Source organism: Zootoca vivipara, chromosome 12, assembly GCF_965207765.1.
Source record: "Zootoca vivipara chromosome 12, rZooViv2.hap1.1, whole genome shotgun sequence".
NCBI classification, from domain to species: Eukaryota; Metazoa; Chordata; class Lepidosauria; order Squamata; family Lacertidae; genus Zootoca; species Zootoca vivipara.
The window spans coordinates 8,094,569-8,112,586 of record NC_142595.1 but is presented as its reverse complement, the minus strand read 5'-3'; the positions used below and the strand labels follow the sequence as shown (position 1 = coordinate 8,112,586).

The following is an 18,018-nucleotide window of genomic DNA, read 5'->3' as shown; positions in this document are numbered from 1 at the left end:
CTGTTGCTGCTGCCGGGCCAGGAGGAGGCGAGGCTGCTGCTCGCCCCTGTGGGCTGCATGGCCCAAGGCTGAGCTGCGGCGGGAGGCCCGCGGGCGCTTCCGCACCGCTGGAGTGATGGACGGCGGTGGGAGCGCTGCTGGCCCCTTCCGCGACGCCGGAGTGTTATGGGCTGCATGGCCCAAGGCAGAGTGGTGACGGGAGGCCCGCAGGCCTTCCGCACCACCGGGGCGACACACGGCGGGAGCGCTGCTGGCCCCTTCTGCGCCGCCAGAGCGCCCGGCGAGGAGGCCTGCCGCCCCAGCGCCCAGAATCAGCGGCGGCAGAGCGGAGCGCTCCGCAGCGCCGATCGGGCGGAGCGCTCCACAGCTCCGATCGGGGTGGAGCGCTCCGCAGCGCCGATCGGGTGGAGTGCTCCGCAGGTCCGATCGGGCGGAGCGCTCTGCAGCACCGATCGGGCGGAGCGCCGATCCAGCGACCTGGCCTCTTCCTGCCTGCCGCCCGCCGCCCTTAACGCAAGGAAGAGGGGAAAGGGGCGCCTGGGAAGGAGTCGGGAGGGCCCTTGCTGCATGAGCCGTGGGCGCGCGGCTCCTTCCAAGTGCAGTGAGCGCCTCGTTTTGAGCGAGAGGCTTGAAAGGAACACAGCAACAAGGGCGATGGCTGCGCGACCGTGGGGGCTCTCAGTGCCGCCTTGCCCGGGCCCCACATTCCCCGGAGGCCTTCCACCTCGCCAAGCTCGGCTAGCCAAGCTCGGAAGGCGCGCGGGTGGCCTGTCTAAGGCCGGGCGGGATCCCTCAGCCCTGCTCATCCTCATGCAAAACACCACCCCCCCAAAATAAAGTAGCAGGAACCTTGGAGCAGTTGGCAGGGGGGAAATAGAAGAAAGAATTAAAAAACCGAGACAAAGGCATCGCCGGGCGGAGCGCCTAGCCAGCGGCCTGGCCTCTTCATGGCCCGGCCGAGGAGGCCTGCCGCCCCACCGCCCAGAACCATAGATACCATAAAAACATAATAACAATAAGACATCCCCTGAAAATAAGACACCGTGTGTTTTTTTGAGGAAAAAAAGTTATAAGACGGTGTCTTAAAAAAGGGGAAACACGGTACATGAAAATGCTGTTTTTGGTTATAGGGATATGGTACTAGTTAATTCCTGCAACAACTGAAATCCCTTGTTTTAAACCAATTACACCAATGGCAGGAGGTCATACCATGTTTTTTGTCTCCCCCCCTGCACTCTGGCATGTGTTCATTTTCTTCACTTATTTTCTTCTATGTAGTCGCTGTCTGGCAAGCTTGCGCCCTCTCTTAGATTCTGGAACGATGGGGACCAAAGGGCATACAGAAGTCATTGTGCCTCACCTAACAGAATCATACAACAGTCATGTAAGTGCTCCATCTACAAAAACAATGTACCATACTTTTCTGTGTATTAGATGAGGTTTTTTATACTCCAAAATAAAGAGGGGGGGGTCTTATACATGGCTAGTGCAGAGGGAGGACGGGCGATTGGTTGCATCCGCAAACAGGATCTAGCGATTGTTAGCGTTTGCCAATTGGGTGAGTGATATTCGATTCAGCATTCCTCCCCCCCAAAATTGCTCAACAACCGTGGGCATTCCACCCCCCCCCCCCACAAAAGTTCAACAACTCTGTGCCATCTCCCCCCATTTTCTTAAAATTGAGGGGGGGGGGAGCAAAATACATGGGGGCGTCTTATAGACAGAAAAGTACAGTACTTAGCTTGATGAATCCATATCTCTTCCTTACTCTTCCATAAAGTGCTCAATCCTTTGGAACATTGTCAAATCACAGAGCTGGCTCTCTAAGTGCACTCAGGAGCTTGGCCATGCCCATTGTGGTCTCTCTCCCCCTCCCCCCGCTCTGCTTTTTAAAACTTTGAATTCCAAATCCCAATGCAGCACCCCATACTGCTTTTGAAAGGCCCCTCAATTTCAAAATTGGATTGTTATGTGCCAAAAGTCCAAAGTGTCCATGGGCATGCGAAACTGACTGCATGGCTTTGTGGATGCTAGTCAAGAAAGTGTATATGCCTAGAGGTAAAAAGTTCTTTTAAGGGCTCAATTAATTGTATAGAGTGGTCTTTTTTACTGGGGCTTTTATGGAAATCTGCTTTTGTGAGGTCAATATTTTTGGAAACCTTCTTGGCCTTGTAACAAGTCAATTTGGGTACTGTATGTATGGATATATGTATATCTCAAAATAAATATTCATTTGTAAAGGAAAAAAAAACCAGAAGCCTGTCAGTAATTGATACTAAAAGCACAAACCTATAAAGTGGACCCTCAAAATACGAACTTAATTTATTCTGGGAGTCCGTACATACCCCAAAAAGTCTGCATCTAGAGGTGCCGCTTCTGCACGTGGTGCGATAGCATGCTTCTGTGTATGCGCGCAACGAAACCCGAAAATATACACTTACGGGTTTGCCACATTTGCAACCCGGAAGTTACGTTACCCGAAGCTAATATAACCTGAGGATCCACTGTACATGAGTGCTTGGAAGGAAGTTCAGTTGAATTCATTGGGACTTGTTCCCAGGCAAGTATGTATAGCAGGGGTGGAAACTAGAGCCCTTCAAATCTTGATAGACTCTAGCTCCCCTCAACACCAGCCAGCAGTGGCAGTAGGCAGGGATGTTGGGAGTTGTAGTCCAGTAACATCTGGAAGACCATAGGTTTCCTGCCCCTGGAGTACAGAAAGAATTTGATCTGATATTAGAAATAGATAATGCAAGAGGAAAAACAGCTGCATGTGTATATGATATATTTCGATATTTTGTCCCCCCCTTTTTTTACGTGTAGCGAGATCCACCTGAAGAAGAAATACCATTTTGTACTTTAAAGTCTTTCCCAGCTGCCACTGAGCACACAATACAGTGGGCAAGAGACAAGGCAAGTTTGTCTGTTTGTTATTGTAAGCATGATACATCTAGTCCAAGGGGGTTGGACTAGATGACCCTTGTAGCCCCTTCCAACTCTACAATTCTGTGATTATGGGCACAATTCAGTGGGAAGTTCTCTTGCACTGAAATGAAGGAGAATTACACATTTCAGTAAGGGCACCAACATACCCCCCCCCAAAAAAAACACACAGTTGGAGATGGGAAGGAAATCCAATGCTATTTTCTCATATCTCCTTTTCTTTTAGTTTGAAAGTGCTTTTTCACACAAGCCTTCCCTGTTTAACAAGTTTTGGCAAACATATCCATCAGCAGAAGAGGTGCTACAGGTAATAGCTAACTTTTATGTTGAATATTGCGCGTAAAGCTACTCCGGATGTCGTTGTAACTTTGCTGTGCTGAGCCTTGCAGATAGCTGGTAATATAGACTGATTTTAATACAGTGGTGAAATCTAACTAAGACTATGTTTTCATGCTGGTCATGTCTTGGGGTATACAAAGGTTTGGATCAGATTAGCAGCTTAATTCTACCTAGAAAGGAAAGCGAATGGGGCGGAATTTGTGTTTTAAGCTTATTGTGAATAATTTCAAGGGCTTTGTGCAGGTGTTCTAAATAGCAGTAGCAGATGAATCTGAGGAGCTTCCATTTTACAGCTGCTGATTTTAGTCTCTGCATGTTTCACTGTTAGTCAGAAGCAGTTAGTAAAAATTATATGTGTTTCAAATTGTATTAGTTGATAGGGTTAGACAAAGTGTTCCCTTCTGGGTGTTTTTGACTACACCTCTCATCAGCCCCAGCCAGCATTGCCAGTCATCAGGGATGATGGGAGTTGTAGTCTGAAAAAATCTGGAGGGTGCCGTGTTGGCTGTCCCTGTAGTAGGTTGGTCCAGTTTACTGGTTTCCAACCAAATGGAAGCAGGAAATGAATTGTGATGTGGCTGATACTTTGTGAAAAATAATGTGTTTGCTGACTTGTGTGTGTTCTCCCGTTTTCACCTTTATTTTCCCTTTCTTAGAGAATAAAGTCTGGCGAGAGTTTGGAAGGCTCTTTCCAAGTTATTAAATGCCTTAGTAGAAGGCCAAGAAGTTGGCCCCAGTGTGTTGAATTAGCAAGATTAAAATTTGAGAAATACTTTAATCATAAGGTGAGCATTTGAGATCTGTTTTAATCTGGTGGTTGATGCTGTTTTCTTTATATTGTCAATTTGTAATGTGCATTTAATGCTAATTGAGCTGTTGTCTAAACCTTTTTAATATGAGGGGAAGACCTCAATGGTTTCAGTAGCACTGGATTATCTTTTATATAAAAATGATGTTAGTTGTATTGGTCATCTTGTTTTGGTAGACATACATTTCTTTAAAAATCCAAATAATTCTTACTGATTTTCATTTAAATACAACAACATATAACTACAGTAACTTGTCCAGTGGTACATTCTTATTAAGTTTCATATGCAGTAGACAGTACACAAGCAATACGTTTATTTATGCAGTGTCAATTCAAGTATCCTCTCCATAGATAGATAGATAGATAGATAGATAGATAGATAGATAATCTTTATTTCGGCTATAAGCCCACAGAAATAAAAATAGATCAGAACATAAAACACACAAACACATTTCTGATACATAAATAAAATGTAACTATAAAATGATTACACCACCACGTATAGGGGGCGCAATCTTTAAATATCACATATGATTACTGATAATAAATCAAATAATGTGTTAAAATTCAAAAATTGTGGAGCATTCCAGTTCGCCTTTTGTGCAAAAGAACTGAAATAAGAAATCTTGCTACCTGCAATATTCTGTGTGGGTCATTGTACAGAACTCAAAACAATTTTGCATAGGGACAAATTTGCCAGGAAGTGTTTTAGAACTGAATATTTTAATAGCTAATGAGAATGCTTTCTGCCTTTCTGTTAAAAATAAGGTTGGCTTTAGAGCAGCAGAATGAATTGCAAGGTTTCGGTAATGTGAACAAATGCTGATGTATGTTATCTCACTACAGTACACTGAGAGTATTTCTTCCCATCTAGGCACTCCAGTTACTTCATTCGTTTCCCATTGACACACGATTAAAAGATGGCAGTAAGTACAGTAAAAGTTTAAATTAATTTTGATATGATTGATGTATTTTTAACTTCACTGCTTTTAAGATTCAAAATGCTTTCTTTCAAACCACCAGGTTTATTTTGGCAGTCACCAAAGAGACCACCTTTCCCGATACAGTTTGATATCAACGATCCTTTGTGAGTAAATCTCTCTCTTTAGAATTTGTTATTGTAAGGGGCAAATAACTTCACATGATATGTTTGTGGGCATATTGGTACTCATATAAAAGGTGTGTTATTAGACGATCTCTTCAAAGAAGATGTCCGGAAAACCTATATGGCCTTTAGAATAAATCTGTTGACTCCTCTAATCTGAAACCCACCCACATGAAATAATGCGTAATTTTGTGACTTGTTTCCTTTTGGCAGCAGTTTTTTCTTTGAGTATTTGCCATACATCAAACTTTGGAGATCTCCATGAGAGTTGCCTCATGTGCATGTTAGTTTATGCTGTCCCCCCCCCCCCCCCGTTTTCTTGTTGGCGCTTTCCACGCAAAACTCCAGATCAACTTTAGCCAGCATTTTGGGAATTGTTGTAAGCATCTACTAAGAATGACAGTTCGAATTGAACATTATCAATTCCTGAGCAAAATAGATATTGACTGCACATTTCTACTTCCAAGTCTTACATTACCCCTTTCCTCTCTGCTTTCCGACAATCAACATCTCCATATGAAAACTGGCAAACCTTCACTGTGCTCCCAGTCTCTGTATGATCCACAGTGAGTTCTGAAGGATCCCTGTACAGTGGAACCTCAGTTTATGAACACCTTGGTTTACGAATTTTCAGTTTACGAACTCCGCGGACCATCTGGAACAGATTAATTCACTTTCCATTACTTTCAATGGGAAAGTTCGCTTCAGTTTATGAACAGACTTCTGGAACCAATTACACCCATGCTTTGGGTTAAGTACGCCTCAGGTTGAGTACTCCGCGGACCCTTCTGGAACGGATTAATCCACTTTCCATTATTTTCAATGGGAAAGTTCGCTTCAGTTTATGAACGCTTCAGTTTAAGTACTCCGCGGACCATCTGGAACAGATTAATCCACTTTCCATTACTTTCAATGAGAAAGTTCGCTTCAGTTTATGAACAGACTTCCGGAACCAATTGTGTTCATAAACCGAGGTACCACTGTAGTGTGGTTTTGCATTCCTTCAGAAGCAGTGCCAGGGCCTGCAGCTCATAAACTCTCCTTTTGCTTCATTTAGAAGAAGAGTGGAAGTACAGGCAGTCTACATTTTGGGTCTCGAATATTAGCACTTCCTAGCAATGTCAAGTTCCTAAAGAAGGTTCTCTGCCACTCTTATTTTGGACTACGCAGTTCTGCTCCCTCTGTTTGTCACTTTTATCTTTTATGTGTGCTGCATATTTAGCAGGCAATTTCCTTTAGTTCTTCCTCCCAGCTTTGTGACTTCTGCCAGACTCTTCCTTATACAGTATAACCTCGGTTTGCGACCGCCTCCGTTTACGACAAACTCGGCGAGCGACCGCTGCAGACGCGGAAGTATTTATATCCGGGTTCCGCGCGCGCAGATGTGCAGAAGCGATCTGCACAGCGCATGCGCAGAAGCGCTCTATCGGCGCTTCGCGCACGCACAGAAGCATGCCTTCGGCGAACGACGAACTCGGGGAGCGACCGGCTCCCCGGAATGGATCGTCATCATCAACCGAGGTACCACTGTACCTTGAATAGCATCCTCCTCAGTCAGGTCATACCATTCTGCACCTCCCATCTTTCCCCAGCAATTTCTCTTCACTTTTTAAAAAGAATTCATCATAATTAGATGGGTGTACTCTGACCTCACACTTCTGCATTCTATACATTACAGACTATAGGTAATTCCTACGTATATGTTCATAGTTGTAGTCTGAAGTGATTTGTTAGGTGAAATTTATCTGAAGTAGGTGTATCCTGAATTTTTGTCATTTAAAAGCAAACACGCTAAGCAGGTAAGCATTTTCTCAAAAGCAACCTTGCCCCCTGCTCTCTCAGCCCCTCTGCTTCACCTGCTCAGTGAATTTCTTCTCCTTCCCACCCTCCCACTGAGGACAGCTGTTAGCTAGGTTTGCAGTATATCTGAAAGCAGGCAAATGGATTAAAAACCCACCCTGATCTCATTTTTCCTCCAGGCACTACAGCTTCATACTGAGTACAGCAAAATTATTTGCAGTTATTTACTGTATCCCTTTTACAGAAAAGGTAAGCCTTCGGTTGGAGGGTGTAGAATTTGCACTGTTTGGCTCTCTGTGTTAATTTTTCAGCATCCTTTGATAAGTGAAGCGTTTTTGTTACAAAGGGAAAATATACTCCAAAATCCAACTTTTAGGCAAAGCATTACTCCTGCTACTGGCAGTGACTGAATGTAGTACCTTCAGGAATCTTCAGTATATCCAAAGATGATTTGAATAAGTTATGAGAGCTATATCCCTCCTCTATGAATTATTCTTCCTGATATTTCACTTTGATAGAATTCTTTCTTGCAACGTATTTTGGCAGATGCATTGAAATCTAATCTTGTTGCCTGGACTATTGAAATTTGTATCCTGGTCCATCTCTACTTTTAATAATGCATTTGCAAAGTAACTTAAAATCAATGCAAAATTGACTTCCCTTGGTGTATATTTATGTGTCTGGTGTGAAAGCGATATCCATTAGTCCATATTTATTCGTTCACATGCATTTTTTTTTAAGAAAATGAGTTTTATTTGGAATGTAAGGTATACAAGGTTCAGCGTTTGTAGAAACGTTTGCTAGGAAATGTTCATGAGCCACACGGTTGATAAGTTATAGCTTCCTTGGCTGTTTATTGGGATAAGTGGATTCTTAATTAGTTTTGGTTTAAAGTTGAAGAGCAGAGGATGCGTGGTTTCATCAATTCATGCTAACTGGTGCTGTTTTAACAAAACACAGGATATGTCAGAAGAAACCGTTTTAAAGATAATTTCTGGACTGAGGATTCAAGAGTTTCGGCCTTCTAACAAAGTAAGCTCATTTAAATAATGTTCCTCTTCACCTCTTCCCCTTTTCCTGATGATCAGTTATTTATTCATCCTACGCATGATGTTCTGCAGGCTGCTTCCTAGTTCTCCAGTATTGTAGCATTTGCCATTAACTCACTGCTCTCTCTTGGCTTCTGGCTTACCTTTATAGGGTGGCTGTAAACATTATGACCATGTAATTCAGGCATAGGCAGCCTCGGCCCTTCTCATGTTTTAGGACTACAATTCCCATCATCCCTGACCACTGGTCCTGTTAGCTAGGGGTCATGGGAGTTGTAGTCCCAAAACATCTGGAGGGCTGAGGTTGCCTATGCTTGATGTAATTTGTGCCAGGGCTTGGAATACTCTAAAGCAGGGGAGAGGAAGCTGTGGCCCTTTAGATGTTGTTGGACTCCAACTCCCATCAGCCCCAGCCAGCATGCCCAATTGTCAGAGATGAGCAAAGTTGTAGTCTGGCAACATCTGGATGGCCACAAGCTCCCCGTCCCTCTTTTACAAGCGTTTCCATACTAATATTTAGCATGCAGATATTTTCAGCTTTTCGGTTAAATGCTTACTAAAATTGATGCAAGAATCTGTAAAACTAACTTTAATAATAAAAAGTAATGTATATTTCTTTAGTGTAGACCTGGTTTTCTTTGCGCAAAGCTCCTCCTTCGGTGGTATAGTCTTAGGAAACATGTTTCCAAAAATTGTCGGAGACATGTGCTGGAAAGGTACTGTTTGTGCCAAATCCCACATTTACAGAAAGTATTAGACTCTGTTTAAGTGCACATGCAGTTCTCCCTTAAGTTTCTAATTGTAGGCTCATAGTTTCCATCTATGTTTGTACTGTTGATTTTTATTGTTTATGTGTTGTTTAGTCGTCTTAGTCGTGTTTGACTCTCCGTGACCCCATGAACCAGAGCATGCCTTTGAAACTTTCACTTTCTTCTTAAAGCTTCTCCTTTTTAAATGTCCATGTAGTTTTCTTGGCAAAATACTGGAGTGGTTTGCCAGTTCCTTCTCCAGGTGGATCACATATAGTCTAAACTCTTGGCTATGACCTGTCCGTCTTGGGTGGCCCTGCACAGCATAGCTCATAGCTTCTCTGAGTTATTCAAGCCCCTTCACCATGACAAGGCAGTGATCCATGAAGCGGACTGCTGATTTTTAGACAGAGTTAATAAGCTGCTTTAGTATCCCTTCAAAATGTGGTGTTTTAGAACATCTGTTGGTCACTTCTGGACTGTGGACCTGATTGGGCCCAGTAAGGGTCCCAGTATGGCCCATAAGGCCATTTTCCTCCAAGCCATGCTCACCTCCTTCCCCCCTGCCTCACGCCGGCACATGATCTCAGATATATGACTGGAGCCTTTGACATAGCTGCAAAGGAAGAATCATGAGAGCCTTAAAGGCTTGAAGTTGGTGCTTTGTAAATTGCAAAGCATAGCTCTGGGGTGTAGCTGATCCCTGATGAAATTTAGGCTTGAAGTTGGTGCCAGCCAGCTAATTGGCAGTGACTTAAAGCTTGCTTGGATCAGCTACACCTGGGATTTTTTGACTGGAAACTCTGGAATGTATCTGATCCAAGTAGGGCTTGAAATTATCAGCAATGTTGCCAAGCCCCACTTGGATTGGCTGGGGAGATGTTCCTTTGCAGTTCAAGCCACATTTCAAGTGAAAAATGGGTCATCTGGTGTCAAGGTGATGACAGGTGATTGACAGGTGAGTCAAAGTGGCTGCCAGAGTGGGGGACCTCAGGATCCAGGCCACCAGGCTGAAAATGTTCCCTCATTTTACATAATATTGCAACTAAAAAATACAGGTTTTCTCTATTTGACAAAAACGTTGCTTATTGATGAATAAACAATGCAGGGCAAGCATATATTTCAATCTGCTTCAATAAATCAAGGTATTGTACAGAAATAGATTCATACACTAACATTTATTCTATTTACTTTTGATGTTCTCAGGTTGTACAAACAGATGAAACAGTGAGAAAACCAGATCCCATTCCGATAAGCAGTGAGGATGAAAGGAATGCTGTTCTTCAATTGGAGACTGCGATATTGGCCAATGAAGCTACAAAAAGTGAGTATTAATTATTAGATATTTATTTATTTATTTTATAATTAAAAAAACATTTATTCAAAGGTTACAATACAATACATTTTCAATCAATGTATTTATATCAGATCCTTTTAGTTCAGATAGAACCATTAGCTCAAATAGAATCACTCAAGGCAGAGAATATCAACATGAGCACATTAAACTCATAACATACTGAACAGATAAGCAGGATAGGTGGGAATACAGGAGACCAAGGAATGTAATTAAAGGGAACCCAGACTGCAAAATGAAATAAATGGTTACTTAGGCCAAGCATATCTAATGATAGCACCAGGTGAGCCTCCCTGAGTACCAAAATGGGCTAATATAATCTACTCACAAGATGGAGAAGGCTTTCATTGAACCGAACTAACAGTGTATTTCATTAAATTGCATTGCAGGGTGTTGGACTAGCTGACCCTTGGCACTTCTTCCAATTCAATGATTCTGTGAATTAAAATACCACAGATTCCTAAACAATGAATTAATTTGTTTCTGAACAGATGATTTACAAATGAAGGAACTTGCTTTTGAAAAGGATGATGACAGTAATGGGCACATAGACTTCATAACAGCAGCTTCAAATTTGCGAGCCAAAATGTATAACATTGAACCAGCAGATCGACTCAAAACAAAACGGATTGCTGGAAAGATTATCCCTGCCATTGCAACTTCCACAGCGGCTGTGTCTGGCTTGGTGAGTGAGGGCGCATTTTTCACGAATGCTAGCTTCCGTTCTGGATTGGCCAAACGTTACAAGGCAGAAGGCTCTTTTCTTTCTATTAGCAATGTTAGTTTGTCATGGGACTAGAAGGTAGTCTCGTTTTAATTCTTGATGGAGACAGCGTGTCAGCTGTAGGAAAGAGGTGATATAAGCAATTTATGGGGTGGGAAAATGGAAACATTTGCTGCAGTTTTTCCTGGTTATCACATATTCCTTCATAACAGTAATGGATTAAAGAGAAGCCTGGGACATGCTGTTGGGTTTAAATTCAGAGATTTTTTTTCTGATCTTCCAGACTGATTCCAGACTACTTTGGTTCATGTTGCATATTGTACAGATCAGAACAGCTACATCTTTTTTAGTTCTGTTTTTGTTAGCTACTGCAAAGTTTTTCTACTTCTTACATTTCTTCCCTAGGTTGCTTTGGAATTGATCAAAATTGTGGGTGGCTACCCCTTTGAAGCATACAAAAACTGCTTTTTCAACTTGGCCATTCCAATAATTGTCTTCACAGAAACAGCTGAAGTGAGAAAAACTGAAATAAGGTAAATACCACATATGAAGGATTCCGCAATGGGGTGTATTCAAGTAGCAGATTTTGGCAGGTGGTACATCTGGGTTGATGATGACTCCTGGCTATACAGGCATCAAATTGACACCCACGAGCATGGACATTTATAGGAAAGTGACCTGTTTGCTCTTTTGCTATGCTTTGTGGTGGGAAGCTTGTGTCCAACTTGTCACATTATTAGTTATTGCTGATGTTAAATTATTGAAAAATGTGCTGCAGCACAGTGTCATGGATAAAGTGTTTTACATTCTTGCTCTCTGACAGAAATGGGATATCTTTTACAATCTGGGATCGATGGACTATTTATGGGAAAGATGATTTCACACTCTTGGACTTCATAAATGCTGTCAAAGTAAGCTATTTGTGATAAATAAGCAGTAGAAACAGATGGAGGAGATAGTGTTGCTGTTTCTCGTTCTGGTGGATTGCAGTGTGGTGTACAGCCCATAGAATTTACTACTTTACAAAAGTTGTAATCCATTCTGTCTATGGAGGTTCATATTCTGTAGCATATGGAGTGGGGGAACATGAGCATACTGTAAAGCCATGGTAGGCAGACTTCAGGCATGTCAGTTCTACTTCATTTTTTTACTGGAACTTTTGGTTCTTCCTAGAGAACTGCCACCTAGCATCCACAAGCAGAAAATGCAGATTCTCAGTCCCCTGTCTGCCTCCTATCCAGATGGTTCTGTTTCTTTTCCCTCATTTCTAGCATTGCTTTTTTTTACTGTTTTGTGTCTTCCTTCCCTTTGTATTTGCTTATTGTTGTGTTGGTGAGTGTGACTGTTTTTAGAGCATTTTCACTTTTTTCTTTCACACAAGTCCTTCTCTCGCTTTCCCCCTTAAGGGTTTTTTTGGGGGGGTCTTCCTGTCCCCTGATTTTATTTGAGGTAACAGAGTGGTTTTGTTTTTTCTCAAGTGCAGTCTGTTTTTTAAAAAATTAAACTCTCGTATCCCCTAAATTTCTAACCAGTTCACTTTCTGCACAGTATAGTTCCAAATATTGTTGTGTTTGTGTGTTACAGGAGAAATACGGAATTGAGCCAACTATGGTGGTTCAGGGAGTTAAAATGCTGTATGTTCCTGTAATGCCTGGACATGTCAAAAGATTAAAGCTGACGTAAGTATTAACTGACGTAAGTATTAAGTATTAACTATAGGGACGCGGGTGGCGCTATGGTCTAAACCACAGAGCCTAGGGCTTGCCGATCAGAAGGTCGGTGGTTTGAATCCCCGTGACGGGGTGAGCTCCCATTGCTCGGTCCCTAGCAGTTCAAAAGCACGTCAAAGTGCAAGTAGATAAATAGGCACCGCTCCGGTGGGAAGGTAAACGGCGTTTCCATGTGCTGCTCTGGTTCACCAGAAGCGGCTTAGTCATGCTGGCCACATGACCCGGAAGCTGTCTGCGGACAAACGCCCGGCTCCCTTGGCCAGTAAAACTAGATGAGCGCTGCAACCACAGAGTCGTCCGCAACTGGACTTAATGGTCAGGGGTCCCTTTACCTTTACCTAAGTATTAACTAAATAATAAAGCTGAAGAGGGTATGCAGTGTATTAGCTCACAGATAGCATGATTCTTCCCAGATCTTGTTTGGTGCATGCTCTGTCAGCTTGTTCATTGAGGATCTGATTCTGAATGGCAGAGGTTTTCCAATTCACCACCCTGGTATTTTGAACAGCAGTATTTTAAGTACTGGCATGGCAGTTATGGGTGCCTCAGATGAGAGAAGGGCTAGAGAGGAGGGTAGCCCAATATTACTTAAGCCACCTTCTATTCATCTTGCTAGTCACATCCCTTTGCCATATCTCCTCCTCTGTGCATACTGAATCACAGCGTCTTGCCCTTCCCAGTTGCATCACTTGCCCAAACACATAACAAAAGCAGGACAGCAAGAAATGAAAACTTAATTAACCCAATTCTCCTCCCTAGCCCCACAATTCATATTAAGAGCATATAAAAATGGCAAAGATCCCTTAGGAACACAGATCTGATTCCCTGCTATGAAGCAGAGCTGCCCTGGGAAATACTGAGCCCTTCCTCAAGTCAGCGAGGAAAGTGCCTCCTCTCCTTCCATATGGGATTGGCAGTCCAAAGGGATGAAGAACACCCTGTCATCTGCCTTGGAGAAGTGCTGTGACCTTTTATAGATTTATTTTATTAATCAACACCTTATTAATCAACTTTAGCTATCTCCCTTCTAGACCTGTGGTGTCTTGGAATGCAGGACTTGCCAGATCCAGATTTGTTGCATCTTTAACAAGTTCTCTCATATGGGTTGCAATTTGAATTTGTTTGTGGTACTTCAGGAGAGCTTGGTTCATTTATGATGCGCTGCTGATACTTGATTTTTGTATCCTGTCTTGTAGGATGCAAAAACTTGTGAAACCAGCAGCGAATAAGAGGTATGTGGACCTTACAGTATCATTTGCTCCAGAAACAGATGGTGAAGAAGACTTGCCGGGACCACCAGTTCGATACTATTTTGCCCACGAAAATAACTGATGCAGGCATACCGTTTACAGCATAGCAGGACCACATAAAAGGAGTGTGGCACCATTTTTAAATGGTACTATATACTTGGTGAAGCCTTAATTCAGAAACAAAACAGTGGAAACTTGTGAGATGTACTAAGGAGCTCCATAGCAAATCGGACTTGCAATTTCCTTGTATGTAGCATTTTCATAGCTATCTATACCTAAGGAGGATTAGAAGCTTGCTGGAAATGATGGTTCTTTTTGAAGAAAACACACTTATTAACCACTGCAGGAACACCAGAACTGCAATCATAAAATCTGATCACAGACACTGACCATTAAAGGAGGTAGCAGTTGAGATTTGAAGAAGCTGCCAATTTATACCATTCTAAAACTGATTTCTTTTCCTTTTGTTTTGTTTTAACCTGGCCCCTAAGCCAGTTCATCCTGCTGGTGTTCATTACAATAACACGGCTTTTCTCTCTCTTTCCCTTCTGATGCTGATAGCACATTTGAAATGTTGCTTTGGAATAGAATCATAGTGAGGAGAAGCTGAGCTCTTGTAAAGTTAGGTTTTATGTTTTTCTTAAAAAAAAAATAATTATGTCTTTCCTTGTAAAGCAGAAACAACTCCAATTCTGTTCCAGGCATTCCTTTGTCAGAACGGCGATTGTCAGGGCTAGTTTGCTTTTTCATACTGGTTTTATTTAATAAGCTTGGTAATTCATTCTTTGTATGAAGAGTTTAGCCCTATACATTGATCCGAATTGAAAGTACAAGTGTGGGGCTTTTAGTTGAAACTTGTCAACTGCCACATCCTTCAACTGCCACCTAGAGTCAGAGAGAGAACACTTGGTGACAGAACCAAGCATTTTTACACCTTGATCTGCTTCAATCACATAGGAAGAAAGAGATGGGTCCTATTTTGGCAGTAAAAAGAATATACAATGGAAGGCATCCCTCTCTGGCCACTAGTTTTCTCCCTGCAAGCCCCTCACCCCCAAGTGTTTTGCTCTGAGTCAAGCTCACTTGCAATACTAGCCACAGACTGAGAAAGTAAGTCCGCAGTAACAAGAGGGTGTAGCAGTCTTTGCCCACACCACTTTTGTTGCTCAAAATTCAGCCCATCCACCTGCCGCATTCTTATGGAATAGGGCAGATCCAGGTTTAAACACACTGTTTACATACCCAGGATACTGAATTATGCCATCAGTGCTATTGTCTGACCACTGGCGCTACTTGGTTGCGTATTAGGGACCCCCCCCCCCCATCAGCTTTTGAAGGTTTCACAAATGCTGGCCATAACTCAACATGGACCTTGGCATGCTTATGCCCAAATCAGGGGGCTTACATGTGTTCAGTTCTGTGTTGGGTTGTGACCTCTTATTTTAAAACCGCAAAAGCTTCCTGCCCGCCGCCACCACTTGGTGTGCCAGTTCTGTAAAGCATGTTAATATACATAATCAATTTCGCCTGAAATGAGTGATTAACAAAACAGTTTAGACAGCCACATTTAAATAGTCCTGTACAAAATATACTAGGAAGCAGAGAAAGAACTTCGGCCATAGTCTATATGAAATGGCAGTGTGCTGCATATACATAATGGCCCATTTTTTGCTTCCTCATCTGTGTAGCACTTGAAGGGTAATGCTGTTGCTTATCATCTTCTCTTCCTCTTATTCCCCTCCATGCTTTACTAGAGAAGTCAAATCCACATTCAACATTGTTAGTGCTTTTTAAAAAATCACCAGGTGTCTACAAAGGCTTCAGGCTGTGTCCCTAAAGTACTTCATCATGAGATACTTGGTTATATCAATATTTTCTGACATTACGACATACATTTTCTCCGGTTTCGTATTTCTATAGGCACATGAGTACCAAATACATTTTTCCATAAATATTTGGAAAATAGTCTTAAAATGTAATTAATGCTACACAATGTGTTTCCCCAAATATACAGATGATAGTTTATTATAATTTGTTATAGTTTATAATATTTGATTTGACAACTGGCTGATTAATTTATTTTAACAACAAATATTTCTTATGGTGGTGGGAGTTGGGGAGAGAAGATATACCATGTGACAGTGCGGCGTGGAGGGGTGCTGAAGCTTTTGTTTATGTTGCCATAGTGGCAATAGAGGTATATATTTCAAATAAAAGCTTTGATCTTTTTGTTTTAAATACTTTTGGAAAAGGCAAACTACCGTGAGCTCTGAAAGCTATAGAAGATGGGTAGAAATAAAACAAAGAATGGCTGTCATGAACTTCCAGTGGAATGCAATGAGTGTTTTTCACAATTTGGATGTGATCATGTCTTGTACTAGCATTTTAAAAATTATTATTATTATTATTATTATTATTAGTCTGTGGGGTTACTAATCAGTGTTCAAAAGTAAGAATGAGACTATCTTTGCATTTGCAAAATTGCATTTGATGTCATACATCAGTAGGCTTGAAACCGAAGAACCTTTTCCAGCAAGTCTTCCTTGCAGACCTTACAGTATAGAAAATTACAGAACAGGTAGCAAAAACAACACACAGATGTCCCTACCTGTTTCGCAGTCCGTTAGTCTTATCTTGAGGATTATTCTGCTCACATAAGTGATCTCAAAGAATGATTTCAGTTTAAGTAATATACACACACGGACTATACATTTCCACAGTTTGTGTTATCTATGAATTTATTTCAGTACATTTTGAAGTGGGAGTGGGGTTTGTGTACACAAGATATGATGTACAGCCAAAGCAGTTATGAAAACTGCTTTTTGTCTTTTTCATATTAAATGATTTGAAAACATACACTCAAAATGCACATGGTTTTGTCAATGGTTTCTAATAGGATACGTTGCCATATGAAGTGTGTGGATCATTGAAAATGCTTTTATAACTAGCAGTCCATGCAAAAAACCGGGCACGTCATCTTAAGGTGTGTGAACCTGAGATAATGCATTGGTGTGGGTGGGTGGGTATCATTCATAAGATCATTCCATAGCCAAAAGATCTGGGCAGGAATAAATACTTTAAGCCCCTTGTATTCCAGCTACATTTGGGCCCTTTTTGGGGGTGCGAGCCAGGGGTGAATTATACATGCACACTTTTGATTTCTGGGCCCTCTAGTCTAGAGAAACATTTATTTCTGATAGTGCACTTGTACCTGGTTATGTAGGGAGGGCTGTGGAGGCTGGTCTGTTCCACCACTGCTCCACCACTCAAGTCTAGCCCTCAGCTAGTCTTTGTCTTCCTGGCTTCTATCTTAAAGCTAGTCAGAAAAAGGCTCTGTGTTTCGTTGACTGGGTCTACTGTTGGGTCTCCCTGCCTTCCTGCCCTACCAGTTCCATTGGTCACCCACCACCACGGGGGGGGGGCACATTTATACCAAGCAGCTGAAAATCATTGTGTTGTTCCTATGTTTTTTTTGTGCTGCTTTAATAGGGCATTGGCATCTTGTAGAGGAAACTCCTGTTTCCTTGGGTGAATGGTTTGTCCTGGCCCAAAACACATTTAGGCTTGGGCACTCCCAGTTACTTACATTTTTCTACACAGGTTGACTATTTTGTCTGTGCCAAGATGCCCTTGGCTGTGCCATGCACCCCCACAGGAAGCTCTGGGCCAGACGGGATGCATTGGCACCTGGTACACAACACTCTACTTGTTTACTTACGTGTACAATTTATCCTCATCCGAAGTATATTTTGGGGCGGACACACATTCATTGGCGCCATGTCTTTGTGATCATTTCAAAAGAACGGCCATCCTGATGATCAACTTCATTCTTGTGCTTGAACGTGTCCCCTGATTATTGCTGGCATCCATCTGTCTCGAGGGACAATGGAGTGTGCCTCTGGGGGTGAAGTTAAAACCACTGAGTTAGGAGTGAAGTGGTGTCCCTGGGGCACAAGCCTAGACATTGTGCATGGCGGTCCTGGGCTGCCCAGACGACAAGACACACACACACACACACACACACCCGGCCTTGGAAAGCAGAGCAAGACTTTTCTTGCTAGCTTGGCTGTAGGAGTTGCTGGAAGGAGGCGTACAAGGTGCCATCTAACCATCTTCGGGACTCTGCTCCGGATTTGGGTAGGGTCCACTCCTTAGCCAGAAAAGGCC

The 18,018-nt window shown here is 42.4% G+C and overlaps 1 protein-coding gene across 2 annotated transcripts in view; it reads left to right on the top strand.

Annotated features, from left to right (window-relative positions):
• UBA6 (ubiquitin like modifier activating enzyme 6) overlaps nucleotides 1-16,707 on the top strand; it is a 42,751-nt gene extending 26,044 nt beyond the window's left edge. For both annotated transcript variants that reach the window (XM_035135098.3, XM_088656047.1), the window contains 14 exons: nucleotides 1,279-1,384; nucleotides 2,824-2,913; nucleotides 3,170-3,250; nucleotides 3,939-4,067; nucleotides 4,965-5,016; nucleotides 5,114-5,177; nucleotides 7,175-7,244; nucleotides 7,956-8,027; nucleotides 10,000-10,117; nucleotides 10,639-10,832; nucleotides 11,277-11,404; nucleotides 11,695-11,782; nucleotides 12,456-12,550; nucleotides 13,798-16,707. In XM_035135098.3, coding sequence (XP_034990989.1) covers nucleotides 1,279-1,384; nucleotides 2,824-2,913; nucleotides 3,170-3,250; nucleotides 3,939-4,067; nucleotides 4,965-5,016; nucleotides 5,114-5,177; nucleotides 7,175-7,244; nucleotides 7,956-8,027; nucleotides 10,000-10,117; nucleotides 10,639-10,832; nucleotides 11,277-11,404; nucleotides 11,695-11,782; nucleotides 12,456-12,550; nucleotides 13,798-13,933 — 1,423 coding nt within the window. In that variant the 3' untranslated portion in view covers nucleotides 13,934-16,707. The remainder of the gene's footprint in view (nucleotides 1-1,278; nucleotides 1,385-2,823; nucleotides 2,914-3,169; nucleotides 3,251-3,938; nucleotides 4,068-4,964; nucleotides 5,017-5,113; nucleotides 5,178-7,174; nucleotides 7,245-7,955; nucleotides 8,028-9,999; nucleotides 10,118-10,638; nucleotides 10,833-11,276; nucleotides 11,405-11,694; nucleotides 11,783-12,455; nucleotides 12,551-13,797) is intronic.
• Nucleotides 16,708-18,018: the final 1,311 nt, after the last annotated feature.